Source organism: Neltuma alba, unplaced genomic scaffold (genome assembly GCF_004799145.2).
Source record: "Neltuma alba isolate B1F8T4 unplaced genomic scaffold, ASM479914v2 tig00010227_pilon, whole genome shotgun sequence".
Lineage (NCBI taxonomy): Eukaryota > Viridiplantae > Streptophyta > Magnoliopsida > Fabales > Fabaceae > Neltuma > Neltuma alba.
Window position 1 is genome coordinate 35,471 of NW_021635159.1, and position 14,155 is coordinate 49,625.

Genomic DNA, 14,155 nt, shown 5'->3' on the forward strand with positions numbered 1-14,155 from the left:
GGCTAGACCTGCCTAGAAGGATTATTTTAAAAAAAATATAAATATGAAAAAAAAAATTAAGATTTTATGTTTAGAATCAAAATAAAAATCAAGTTTAAAACCCGAGGTAGTATATAAGAGGATCTCTCTGTTTTCGAGATGTTCAATATTATCGCCAACGAATTGAATATTGGTTAGATTTTTTGTTTTCTTGAAAGGGGACTAATTTTACCTTCTTTTTTTTTTTTTCTGGGACAAATTTTGGGACTTAACCAATTGACTGTTTCTTGCAGCATGCTTACTCAATATGACCATTTGCTGAAAGAATGCGATATTTTATCCAGAAGGAAGAAACAGAAACGGGAAGAGAGAGAGAGAGAGAGTCATCATCTTCTGTGGGAAGGATCATTGAAACAAGGTAGGCTTAGGTTGAGAAAGGGAAATACAAATAAAAAATTAGAATAGGAAGTGGGGATTAAACGAAGTTGGATTCTTTATTTTTTGGAACTCACTCATAACCCTCCTTTCACCTTCCTCTCTCTATCCTTCTTGAGCTACAACTGAGCTTGAAGAATAGTCATCAATCAGGTACTCAGTAGATTTGGTTTCAAGGGATTTTCACTGATTTAGTCGTGTTTCTGATTATGTTCAATTTTCTGGCTGATCATTTCAGTCAACTGATGTTTTCCATTTATGATTGGTGTGTACTGTGCTTTGATGGTGGAAATTCAGTTTGATTACTTCTAGATTCTAAGATCGAAATCGGGTGGAACTGAATTGATCACTTAAATAGATGATCCAAACTGATAATTCTGTTCTCTTTCTTTCCGTTTGGTATTTGCATGGGCTTTGCTATAAAAAATGACGTGTCATCTTTTCTTCGTCTTGTTCTTGCTGATTTTGCTATGCTTCTAGGACGCTATACTATTAGCGTTCGAATGTTTAAGTATATGATCTTTGAGATTAAATAATCCTCGTGGTTTGACTGTGAAGATCTCAAGTACCGTAAAAATAGCTATATGATGCCCAACACGATGCAAAAAATTTCAACTAATACAACACAATGAATTATAATGCTACAGAAGCCTTAGAGAAAATGTTACCAACTATGTATTTGAAACTCCCTGTCAAGAACCAGTCATCCCAAAAGGTGGAACTTTTAGATTGAACAAAGCCCTGATGGTATATAGTGCTTCTGGTTGCCCCACAAGTTTACTAGTGACATGATAGAGGCTAGACTTTTGGTGGTATAGTTAAATGATGTTATTCAACATAATTCTTCTCGTGCTTTATAGTTGTGCATCTGTTCAAACAAATACGTATTTGTATTTGTCTTTTGTCACCTCTATGTTAATCAGTTAAACCTTCTATTTCTTATTCCTACAGGGGTGGTAGTAAGCCTAGAAAGTTCTGGAGATTGCTGAAACTTCAACATATTTAATCATGGTGACTTAAATTAGAGTCGGTAAAGCTTCTTTTGCTGTTTATGAGATTCATAAACTAAATTTACAGCATCAGATTCCTTCTTTCTACATGCTTGTTATTTTCTGTCCCAATCGTGGCATCACGGTAAATCCTGGCATTTAAAAATACATCATGCTATGATGGAACAACCTGGAATGCAGAAACAGCAACAGTACAATAGCATGGAACCTAGAAATGAGGAACTCCATTCTGCACCACAGTCTACTGTGCAGGACCGTCTGGAAGGCATGCGTGTCAATATGAGGCCTGCTGACCGTAATATGTCAGATAAGAAACCTGTACTTAATTACTCCATTCAGACTGGTGAGGAATTTGCTCTTGAATTTATGCGAGATAGAGTGAATCTCAGGCAGCCTGTCTTTCCAAATATCGTGGGTGATCCCAATTATGCAACAGGTTATATGGAATTGAAGGGTATTTTAGGCATTAGTCATTCAGGATCTGAAAGTGGCTCAGATATTTCTATGCTCCCAAAAGTTGAAAAAGGTCCCAAAGAATTTGACAGAAGAAGCTCTTCTATGCAGCGGGACAGAAGCAATTATGTGTCAGTTCGATCAATCCCTAGAACTTCATCTAATCAAGAAAATAACCGAGTCCTTCATGGTCTTGCTTCGTCTGGAGCTTCTACTGGCTCATCAATGAAGATGAAGGTTCTTTGTAGTTTTGGTGGTAGAATATTGCCACGCCCCAGTGATGGAAAGCTTAGATATGTTGGAGGTGAAACACGTATTATATGTATCAGAAAGGACATAAGTTGGCAGGAGCTTATGCAGAAAGCCTTATCACTCTATCATGAAACTCATGCTATAAAGTATCAGCTCCCTGGGGAAGATCTTGATGCCTTGGTTTCTGTATCTAGTGAGGAGGATCTGCGAAATATGATGGAAGAATGCCGTGATCTAGAAAATAGAGAAGGATCACAAAAACTTAGGATGTTTCTGTTTTCCATGATTGATATGGATGATCCTAGTGTTGATGGTGATACGGAAATCCAGTATGTGGTGGCTGTTAATGGCATGGACTTGGGATCAAGGAACCATTCAGCCCTTCATGTTGCAAGCGCTTTTGCTGATAATTTACAAGAACTAGATGGACATAATATTGAGAGGGAGGCCAGTAGAACTCAGATGGAATCAACTGGAGCTACTAGTTCTTCCTTGGCTGCCAATGTTAACTCGTCATTGGGAATTCAGTTTTCGCAACCAATGATTCCAACTGCCTCAAGTGCTTATGAAAGCAATCTGTTGTTTCATAGTAGCCATCATGAGGAAACGAGTCAATATCCAGTGCACTATGGTGTTGATTCTTCTAACAACTCAGCTTTTAGACATATTCCAGCTTCTGCGCCTACACATGTTCCTAACAATCAAGGAATTATCAATGAAGGGCATCCACCTGATGTGTTGCAAGTAACAAATCCAGAAATGCCACCAATGCAGGTAAAGAAAAGGGTTGATGGTTCCATTAAGCATGAAAGTGACTCTGGAAAAGGCTTATCCTCAGAAACACCATATCCTGTTCCTTCACAACCATTTGATGGAAATTTACCGGGTAATTTTTCTGAAGTACCAGTTACAAACGCTGTACCAGGGGTGCACCAACATAAATTGCCTTCAAAAAGCAAGGGCAAGCACCAGCATTATGAAGAGGCCTTCTCATTGGTGAATACAGCAAATTCCCCACAGATTCCAAAGTCTGGTGAAGATGACCTCTGTTCTACCTCTACTAATGCTTTCAATCCTTCTTATGTTGATTCTGGCTCCAATGTTGTTGATTTGAGCTGCCTTGAGCCTCCTGCACTTCCCAACAGAGTCTATTATTCAGAGAGAATCCCTAGAGAGCAGGCAGATTTGCTGAACCGATCCACAAAGTCAGATGATTTACATGGTTCTCAGGCTCTCGTGTCTGATCTACTCTCTGACTTCAACCAACAGAATTCAACTACAGAATCAAGTGATAAGTTACAGGCTGGAAATCTGTCAAATCTGACGGCAGTGTCAAGCATGACAGCAAAACCATTGAATCCAAATGGCCATGCCCTTGGCAATGGGCTTGCCCAGCTACAAAATCAAAAACAATTGTCAGATGCAAACAACACAGATTATAAAGTTGCTGCAAATGAAGATCGGGTCCTTAGATCTGAAAATGAAACCAATTTATCCAGAGACAATCATAGCAATTACATAGTTGATGAAACCAACAGCACTGACCATCCTCCATTTCACAAGGTTCCATCTGACCGTAATTTGGGTGATGCTTCTAACAAAGAATCCAGCAATGATGCTAAGATTCAACCACAGCCCTTTGCTTTAGCTGGGAACATGAGCCAAGATGTTTCTCAAGGTTTACCCTCAGATGCTGTTTCCGTGCCTGCTCAGGGTGATATTATGATTGATATTGATGACAGGTTTCCTCGCGATTTCCTTTATGATATGTTCTCCAAGGCAGTACTCTCTGAAGATTCCTCACGTATTAGCCCATTCCCAACAGATGGAACAGGTTTAAGCTTATATGTGGAAAATCATGACCCAAAAAGTTGGTCATATTTTCAGAAGTTGGCAAATGAAGGGTTTGATAATGTGTCTTTAATTGATCAAGATCATCCAGGTTTTTCATCTGCATTGAGAAAAATGCAAGAAGAAGATAGTAGATCTCGGCAAGTTGCACCCCTGCCAGCTGATGGAGTTTCAGGAGGCGGTGATTTTGGTAAAGAAAATCAGAAAAATTTGCCTGTAACAACTAGAACAGAGGCCACTGTTCTGCATCCAAACTATGATCAAACCCAAGTTAGTGAGACTGAAAGCAAGAATTTGGATCCAGTAAAGGGAAACACAAGAGTAAAAGACTCTGAATATGAGGTATGCTATCAATGGCTTTTCTTATGGGGACAAATCTACGCAAGTATACCTTTCCACTGATAAAATTTGTAATGGATTGAATTTAGGATCGCAAGAATGAAGCAGGGAATCTTGGTCATCTGCATGATCGTTCTTTGGAGGATATTGACATCAGTACTTTGCAGGTATAATTCATGGGTTTGTTTACTAAAAAGAATCCTCTATTATAGGAGTGAAGTAGAGAAAATCTAAGGATCTAAACTCGCATTACTTTTCTCATGCCCTTATGATGACACGTTATATCTGCATTTTCTTCTGGAAAAAAAAAGAATATTTAAATATTGCTGGTTGAAGTGACATTATTAAATTAAATGTATACAAGATTACAGGCATTTATGAAAGATTTTATGCTCATAGCAGCTCATAAATAATGAAGATCTTGAAGAGCTGAAAGAATTGGGTTCAGGAACCTTTGGGACTGTATACCATGGAAAATGGAGGGGAACGGATGTTGCCATTAAAAGAATAAAGAAAAGTTGCTTCACTGGTAGATCTTCAGAACAAGAGAGACTGGTAATTTATTCTTCGATGCCTTTGAATCTAATAAGTAATTATTTTTCTTTTGCTCCTTTTTTTTTTTTTAATTGTAGTTAGATTTTATTTTCATGCCAGTCATTCATGAGAATGAGTATATAACAGTAGCTTTAGAGGTTTTATATTGATGATCTTTGCTTCAATTTAGACTGTAGAGTTTTGGCGGGAAGCTGACATACTATCCAAGCTTCATCACCCAAATGTGGTAGCATTTTATGGTGTAGTACAGGACGGGCCTGGAGGAACATTAGCTACTGTTACTGAGTTCATGGTAGATGGTTCTCTAAGGCATGTTTTGCTTCGTAAGGATAGGTAATAGTCTATCCTGAGTTACTGCATCTTTATTGAGCCTCGTCATACCTATACCAACCTATGGTACGATAAAATTAAAAGATCCATGCCTGCGAGGCTGCTACCCTTTACATTGTTTGAAATAAACTGATATGATAATGACAATATCACAGAGATATCAGTCAGCTAATAACATATACCTTTGATACCCTGACCTATTTTTATCACTTAAAGGGCATAAATATGTTTTTCCTGAAAGATTATGTTCTTGGATTTTTCATGTGATCTTGGTTCCAGGTATCTAGATCGCCGCAAGAGGCTGATAATAGCCATGGATGCAGCTTTTGGAATGGAGTATTTGCACTCAAAAAATATTGTGCATTTTGATTTGAAATGTGACAATTTGCTCGTGAACTTAAAGGATCCTTTGCGGCCAATATGCAAGGTATTTATGTTGCAAAGTATTCCTTTCTGCAACTTGTCTTGACTGTTGAAGAAGTTAGTAACGTGCTCTTTCTCCAGGTTGGTGATTTTGGCCTTTCAAAAATTAAACGAAATACCCTGGTTTCTGGTGGCGTGCGTGGAACTCTACCTTGGATGGCACCTGAGCTCTTGAATGGCAGCAGCAACAAAGTCTCAGAGAAGGTAAAACTTCAAATCCGTATCTGAAGTTTTAGTCACTAGAGCAGAACACTTAATGGCGATTCATTCGTTCACTAATCTACTGCACCCACAATAATTTATTTTGGGCCTTCTGATTTTTTGTCCAGTTCATTCAGCATTGAAATGAAAATCAATCACGTGTAGCCCCATGCTCTGTGGGACTGTTTTAATGGTCTCTCATTATCTTTATTGTATATATCAACTTAAATATTCCTTTCCAACCACTGACTGATACCCATGTTTTGCCAACTCTCTAGGTTGATGTATTCTCGTTTGGCATTGTATTATGGGAGATTCTTACCGGTGAAGAACCATATGCTAATATGCACTATGGCGCAATTATAGGTATGTTTTTCTTCCTCTTTCTTCTTGAAACTGTCTGTAGTTCCTTTACCTCAAAGGCACAATTGTTAGCCAATGGATATTTCACTGATAATTCATGATAATCGAGTTACACTTTAGCACGAGCCTGATTTAATGTAAGATCAAATAGTTGAATATTTAAGGCATAGGTCAATAAGTGTCTGTAACAATTGAAAGAAAAGGTCCATATAGACCAATTAAACGAAACAATAGCCTTTAAATTGACACTCACACGTATACTGATCCAAATTACCTACTTTGGGACCAAATCAATAAATTTCCTTTACACCGATGACACAATAAGAAGAAAAGGCAATCATGGTGAGAAAACATTTCTCCTGGAAGCTCAGCCATCTTATTATGCTGCTGATTACTGGATATATAATCAGTTCCCTGAGCAGAGGTTGCTGTTGTAAGGTCATAGAGTTGGATGATCAGTTTAATATTTAGTGAGAGAACTCTGAGCTTTCTGTCATCTTTTTGGTCTGAGAATTATTCCGCCTTCACTTTCTTAAAGTATGTCATTCATGTAGTGTTCGGTGGTTTCCTTAATCTACTCATTCCCTTCAAATATTCCTTACGCCAGAAAATTCTATTTTTTCACTGTAAAACTTCCGTCTGAGCTTTGCTGGAAGTTTTTATAGTTTGGTTAGGCTTTACTTTCAGTTTTTTTCCGAGTAGGATCAGTTTCATAACAGATCACAGGGAGATATCTGGTGCTTGTCTTACGTAGAAATTATGTATGATTGAGAACGGAGTTAAAGATATTCTAAATTTGAGTTTTGAATGTAAATTGTCAGATGATGTCCTTGCATCCTTTCATTTCACATTTATCTTTGTTTTCCTCTGATGTTGTGGTTGGTTTCTCACTGCCTTTGTGACACACAAACTACAAGCAGGAGGCATTGTAAATAACACATTAAGGCCAACAATCCCCGGTTATTGCGATCCTGAGTGGCGGCAACTAATGGAGCAGTGTTGGGCACCTAACCCCGCAGCCAGGCCATCATTCACAGAAATTGCTCGTCGCTTAAGGGTGATGTCTGCAGCTGCTGGTCAGACCAAAGGGCAAGGCTATAGGGCATCTAAATGATTGTTCAGCAGATTTGATGCCTTTAACTTCATTCATTTGCACTGCAAATGTGGTATATTTATACAGAAGTCACGCAGTAGTACATAGAGGATTGTCGTTGTAAAATTCTGTTTTCTCCCTCGGTTTTTGTTTCCTGGTTACTGGATAATATTGTGTGCCAAACCACATTAAAATCATAGTCGTCAATATTTTTGTTTGTAATGGTATTTGCATAGTTAATCCTGGACTACGAATTTGGTTCCTTTCTTTCCTACGATTTCTTTTGAAGGAACACTGTGATCTTACATTGATAGAGTGAAACTCGAAACTGAAGGTTTCATTTATTGTGTGTGTGTGTGTGCTGAACTTAAAGCGGAGAAACTGCGATATACCAAGGGAAGATTTAACTCTGTTTTGGCAACAGATTCTGTTACATGATCAAATTCCAACATTCAGCTGCATATAATTATCTCCTATTGTTGCTGCCAAAGGTCACACAAAATGTGGTTTTTCTCACTCATTTTGCACACCCGTTTCTTGGGATACTTTGATTTGTTCAAAGAATTTTTGTACAAATAGTAAGTATACATTTTACTGCCAGAGGGACATTATCAGGATATTGCTGGAAGAATTAGCATAGTGTCATGGATAGTAAACCGAAAAGAAGAGATCATTATCTTAAATCTTCTCATGCTTTGTAGAACAGTGGAATCAAAATATAATATTTCAGCTATCTTGGCAATTTCAGAAATGATATGAAGAAACCAGTTAAATGACGTCATGCAATCCGTGCAACCAATATCATCTTGAGGAATAAGACTTCTTAATGTTGTTGTATATATATGGTTTGAGAATTCTGTTCCCCACATGATCATCAAATACAATCATAAATAACTAGCTCTTACATTTCTTACAAAATTTAACCTTTTTAAGGTGTGAAAAGATTCATGACGAGGTAGAACATAATTTTGACTTTATTCTAGTCTTATATTGCAGAGACAATAATGGTTATAAACAAGGACACGATCATTCTGCTGTGTCCTTCTTTTCCTATTTCCATATAAAAAGATAAATAGATCAAGCTAATAATTAATAACACGTAAATATATCATATAGATCTCATGAAAATCACAAGCCTGAAATGGTTGCGTTACTCTTCCGATTTTCAAAGAATTTCTCAAGAATGGATTATAGGGCTGCTACTCGCCAAGCAGAAGCCATCATTATTGACCTTCCTCTCCACCCAAGCAGAAGGCAACCCTTCTCACTGGACAATGTATATCCATCACAATCATAAACAGAGAGCATCATTCTAGCTTGACTTGTGCACTTCAATGCCATGACTTGAAACCCTGCTCGTCCCAATTGCCTTCGCCATCGATCTGCACTTTCATGCCTTTCCATCCTATTAAGGCCTTCATAAGCTACAATATTGCGAATCTCTTCTGCAAAATACAACCTTTCGATTTTTGACCTCGGCTGGCTATTTCTCGGCATGCTTGCCTCAAGTGAATCAAAAATGGCAGAGTAGTAGTGTAATGATTCTAGAAACCTCCCTAGAAAGAAAGGCCCATTGTGGTTTGAATCTTGCTCTACAACAGTAAGTGCAGCAGGATTTAACTTCTTGATTGATTGCAGAATTGCCTTGAGATAGCCCCTACTTTCTTTAACATACTTGTGCAAGCGCAGGATGCTATTAATAAACAAGGCTTCTCCTTCTCTCAAGTTCAGCTTCTCCTTAGTTAGAAGAGACGGGGTTGCTGGCTCTGGTATTATGTGGAACTCCAGTGCTATTCCAAAGGAACTTGCTTCCTCCACAAGCAAACTCATGCTTGATTGAAGTTTCAGTTCATCATCATCATAGTTGATTAACCCTGTGATCCGGAGCCTTGGAGCGCCCTCAGGCCTTGAGGCAAGAGCCCTTATCAAGGAAGACCATTGAAGGGCATGTTCCATTCCAAGATCAATTATGTGTAAAGAGTTTTTCCCTTGTGATGCTTGGCATATAGCTTCATTTGCAGCCATGTAGCCAAAGGCAATACATGGTGTAGTTTGGTAAAGGAGATGAAAAGCTTCCAACTTCATCTCCCTTGTTACCGAAGGGGCATTTATAGTAGTACCGTTTTTTACTGTATTATTTGCAGATACATTGTGAGGAAGAAATGACAATCTACACTTCAATCCTTCTGCAAAACAATAGGCGACTCTCTGTAATGAGTCACCCCAGGGACTAGCCAAAGTCCAAATTTTTCTGAGCAGCAAGTTTGCCTGCTCAGTGTCTTTGCAACTCACAGCCTCAGCACAAGCCAATAGCATATGAACCAAATCTAGCCCCTTGTCCATACCAAGGCTCATCTCTTCTGCACCAAAGGACCCCTCCTTCTCCATTTCTTCTTCCTGCATTGTGATTGGAACATACCCGTAAGCTTCTTCATTCATCATATAGAATGGATCAACCTCATCTTCATTATTCATCATGATGTGATCATAAGTTTGATTATGATGATCGTTCTCTTGAGGTTCTTGATCGTCTTCATTGGCATACTCATTATCGTCATACTGGTCGGTGTTGATGAAGCTATCAACAAATTCATCGACATCTGAAGAAGCGAGACATGGAGTGCTTATGGTGGCAGCATCAGAAGAAGACAGCTCGGTTTCATCAGGTGCTGTTGGTGGTGCTTCTTGATGATCTTGGCTCTGATCTCCTCGTTCTTGCTCTATTCTCGCAGGACAGAACCTTCGAATGGCGAAATCATGGTTGAGATTCTCATTCATGGAGAAGGATAGCCAGATGTTCACATCTTCCATTGCAGATTAAAGTGCCTGAAGACGCCTGCAAAAATGGAAAAGGAGAAGTTTATGGTGATTCGAGACTTCTAGTCACCATTGGCTCACAAGAACTAAGAAGTCAGTTTCCCTTTTTAACTTATAGGAGTCAGAATATTCTTGTTGTTTTTAATGCCGGACAATTAGCTTCATACAGAAAAATAAAAGTATATTCTGAGATAATAGAACAATAAAATTAGTACAGTTCAAGAATAATACCAATATTCTCAGAAAACGATCTTGAACTTCACTATATATTTTATATACTACATGTGAAACAAATACAAAGATTACCAGCTAAGCAAGGCTAATCCTCTGAAATAAATACTCAGAAGGCACTGCCTCTGCATCAAACACAACGTCCAATTCTTTAATAAGTTTTGAACTTCAGGTGCGAGCTGTGGTCAGTGCCTTGCTAAGAAAAACAAACTTGTGGGATTCATAAGAAACTAATAGAATGGATGTGTCCGTGAATTTCTGATTTCTTTTCATAAGCTGATTACACTTGTCTTAAATGCGGGAGGCCTTCTCTAATTAGGAGGGAGTTGTGAGGCTCTAGGACATTCTAAGACAGTTCCCATTAATAATTACATATTCAACAGCTATAGCACCATTAGGTTCCACCTCCCACAACTACTTTCATTTATGGCTCCAGCTTTCAATATGATATGTTGAATTGTCACTTTCCCACGAGCCTGTGGCTGTGAACACTAAGTCAATGAAGATTAAAACTAAAATGTCTTCAACTATAACACTCTATTCCTTATTATAAGTTACTTGTATCACAAACTCACAAACTAAAAAATATATTAAATTAACCAGTTTTTTTTTCATATTTACCCTTATTAAAAGTTGAGAGAGAAGGGGGGAGGGGATGGATTGTATAGGAAATAAAAAGTTCAAAGAGAGATTAATTAATTTTTTATTAAATTAACAGAGGTAAAATTGGAAAAAAGATCATTGATTATATACAAGTGACTTATATTTTGAAACAAACTTTTAGATACAAGTGATCTATAATAAGAACAGAATGACACAAGGGAAATCTGAGGTGTCTGCTCCTTAGGTTAAGCTAAACAGAAAATAACCCATGTTTAACCTGGAGATAGAATCTCCTTCATGATTGTTTTTAATCTTTTTAAAGGACTACACAACAAAAAACCTAGTTGTGGTACAAAAGAAAGCAGTAAGAGAGACAGATCGATAAGTTAGATTCCTTTTTTTCTTGTGGGGGCATGAGGGCTATGACTCATTTTCACTACAGCATCATTTTTTTATCAAAAATATAAGAGCATATACACATAGACAAGTGAGAAGAAAAAAGTAGGTAGGTGGGAAAAAAGGTCGAGAAGTCAAGTTACAGATGAAGACAAAACAAATCAGGCCTCTAAACATTCATTTTATGAATGTGTATGTTTAGGGAATCTAACGCAAAATTCAAATCTCTCTTCTCAATCTCTCTCTCTGTCTCTCTCTTTGCCCCACCCTGTGAGGTCAAGTTGTGTGCAGAACAAATGAGCCACACACACAAGGTAGGTATAGGTAAAACCAGGAAGAGGTCAAGCTTAATAATTGATGTTTGGCCCTGTTCATTTATTTAACATCAGTCCATTATAAAGAGGACGGCTTTTGGCGGTTTTTTAAGTGTTATGCATGTGCCTTTTATCAAGCCGTAAAGGAAGCTGAGCTTCTTCAAACTCTCACTGTACAATTTCCGTATCTTATACAAAGGGAACATATATTACCTCAGCCAAATTTATTATATCACTTTCTCATGTATGAACATATTAATTAGGTTTTGGCATATTTAAAAACATAGGATGCTAAGTATAAATTTGGGATATAGGTCTAATCAGCAACTTATTTCTTTTGCCCTTTGGTATCAAGCAAAGTAATTCAAAACACACATTGGATTTGACGAATTTGGATTTAGTGGGAAGGATCACAAAGGTGATAAAGCTTTCTCAACAAGTATTTTTGACACAACTATACTTAGGGCTGGAACTCAAAACCATTAGTTAAACTAATACAACCCCCTGCCAGCCTAAGTAAGCACTTGTTGTTTCTTTTTCTTTTTTTTTTAAAGCTTCCCTTTTTTATGAAATACTACCTCCGGTCCTTAATATAAAATCTTGTTTGACTTTTATTTTGATCCTAAATATAAAATCCTAATATACTTTGTTTCTTATATTTATCCTTTTTTTTTCTAAGATAGTCTTGTAATAATGATAGTTCTAGATAATAAATTTGATGAAGTGATTTATAAATAGAATCACAAGAATATTTGAAATAAGAAAAAATATATGAACATATGAATAGGAGAGTGCGGTATGGGAAACAGAAAAGCCGGCGTCGTGCAGCACAAGAGGGGAGGGGGCCGGTTGGTAAGTTGGTTGGCAGTAAGGACGAGGAAGACGCAAATCTTGGATTGTGTTGGGTGCAAGTCATGTGTTTGTTTGTCCCTTGAAGCTCCATTTCTCTCTTTGGTCGGCTACCAAACAATATGACGCTCCAAGCTGGCTTCATCTAACACCCACCCTCCACTCTCCCCATATTATTATTGTTGTTTTTTTTTAAATTTATTTTATTACCTACTTGTTCTATGTCCTTTCTTTTCCTTTTTCAAAATTTTATTTTCTTTCTCCGACACCATCAATTATGATAACATATTACCATTTGAGTATTGGGGGGGGGGGTTGTTTTCTTTATAAAAGGCCTCTCTAAATTTTAAAAATTAGTATAAATCTAATTAAATTTTTTGGCAAATATTTATTTTTTGTACAGTATAGGTATCTTCCTATTAAAGGCAATCATATTCGAGGCACTGTCGAAAACTAAATGTGGGCACCTCTCTCAGTGGGGATTCAACCTTGGTTCAACACGTTGGGGGAGACTAACCCCTTCCGTCAGACCCAACCCTATTGGTTTTTTTTTTTTTTGGCAAATATTGTTATGATAATTTTTGGATGGCATTATGAAGTTTGAACTAGCGTTCCGCAGGGGACATTTTGAGAGGCCATGGAGAGCCCATGAGCACATTAAGAGTTGAGAGATTGTTGATCGTCAAAGTCTAAATGGGCTTTGTAAGTTAAGTTGGGCTCAAACTAAGAGCTACTTCTGGCCCAAATTTAAACAATTCGGCCTGCCCTTTATGGACTAGGCTTTAAATTTAATATAGTAGCTGACACACAAATTTAGACTTTTTTTAACAGTAATTTAAGTTAATTTGCCTTAATGGCTAACAAAAAATGTCAGAAAATATCTTAGTAATTTAAAGAAATCTTACAAAGAAATAAATACAAACTAAAATATTGTATTAAAGTCCGAGTCTAATCCCCACTTAATAGAGTTGTCAAAATAATAATAAAAGCAAAAATGAATTAAAGCATGTTAATTTTATCAACTTTTATAATTTTAGTCCAACTGGTCATGGGGGTACTATAGTTGCTTGATTCGGCGACACTTTTGAAACTCAAGCTAATTATTTTTGGGGAAGAATTCCAATAAGGTTTAAATAAGAAAAATAATTACTAAAAACTTTTAATAATAACCTAAATAATTTGTAATAATAAATTTTAGAGCAGAAAATAACAATCTATAATACTTGTTTTTGTAATTATTTTTTTTACAATCTCTTTATAATTCTCTCTTATTTTTACATGCGGAATGGTTAAATAAATTATAACATAAATAGAAATGAACGGTTCATTTTGATCAATTTGTATTGCTACGTAATTCCAAATATGCCCTCAATGTTTGTTTTTTATTCCCAAATTATCCTTCCCGCCCTCCGCTGTACTCAGACAGGCGCCCCCGCATGCCCTGTCATTTTCTGGGTAAGTCACGGTCGTCTCTGCAGGGAGCACAGCAACATCCAGTATCTTTATGCCACGTGGGTGCCAGAAATATTCCCTCATAGAGTCAGAACTCTCACATGCCGACACGTGTCGAGGCGCGATGCTCCCAGAAACTTTCTCTCTCTAGAAACGCCACCATATTTCAAACCCTCCCCGGTCCCTCCCTCGCTTTTATGCGCTCAACT

General features: G+C 37.4%; 2 protein-coding genes across 4 annotated transcripts; one reads left to right on the forward strand and one right to left on the reverse strand.

The window, feature by feature from the left end:
• The first annotated feature begins 333 nt into the window (after positions 1-333).
• Positions 334-7,628, forward strand: LOC114754929 (uncharacterized). 3 transcript variants are annotated; one of them, XM_028943784.1, is made up of 10 exons: positions 334-567; positions 1,366-1,444; positions 1,605-4,322; positions 4,409-4,486; positions 4,719-4,874; positions 5,044-5,207; positions 5,484-5,631; positions 5,709-5,831; positions 6,107-6,194; positions 7,112-7,628. In XM_028943784.1, the coding sequence occupies exons 3-10, from the start codon at positions 1,626-1,628 to the stop codon at positions 7,303-7,305; spliced, it is 3,648 nt and encodes a 1,215-aa protein (XP_028799617.1). In that variant the 5' UTR covers positions 334-567; positions 1,366-1,444; positions 1,605-1,625; the 3' UTR covers positions 7,306-7,628. The 3 variants fall into 3 exon arrangements, with proteins under 3 accessions (XP_028799617.1, XP_028799615.1, XP_028799616.1); XM_028943782.1 differs by having other exon boundaries at positions 1,366-4,322; XM_028943783.1 differs by having other exon boundaries at positions 1,366-4,322; positions 4,722-4,874.
• A 543-nt stretch (positions 7,629-8,171) lies between these two features.
• Positions 8,172-10,538, reverse strand: LOC114754930 (DELLA protein RGL1-like). Its single transcript, XM_028943785.1, has 2 exons — positions 10,408-10,538; positions 8,172-10,120 (listed from the first exon to the last, which is right to left on the reverse strand). The coding sequence occupies exon 2, from the start codon at positions 10,093-10,095 to the stop codon at positions 8,473-8,475; it is 1,623 nt and encodes a 540-aa protein (XP_028799618.1). The 5' UTR covers positions 10,096-10,120; positions 10,408-10,538; the 3' UTR covers positions 8,172-8,472.
• Between the last annotated feature and the right edge of the window lie 3,617 nt (positions 10,539-14,155).

Bases quoted from the DNA above. Each gene is read 5' to 3' on its own strand.
- LOC114754929 (XM_028943782.1), top strand. From the start codon at position 1,581: ATGATGGAACAACCTGGAATGCAGAAACAGCAACAGTACAATAGCATG. The intron at 4,875-5,043 runs GTAATTTATTCT...GCTTCAATTTAG, and splicing joins CTTCAGAACAAGAGAGACTG to ACTGTAGAGTTTTGGCGGGA. The intron at 6,195-7,111 runs GTATGTTTTTCT...AACTACAAGCAG, and splicing joins GCACTATGGCGCAATTATAG to GAGGCATTGTAAATAACACA.
- LOC114754930 (XM_028943785.1), bottom strand. From the start codon at position 10,095: ATGGAAGATGTGAACATCTGGCTATCCTTCTCCATGAATGAGAATCTC.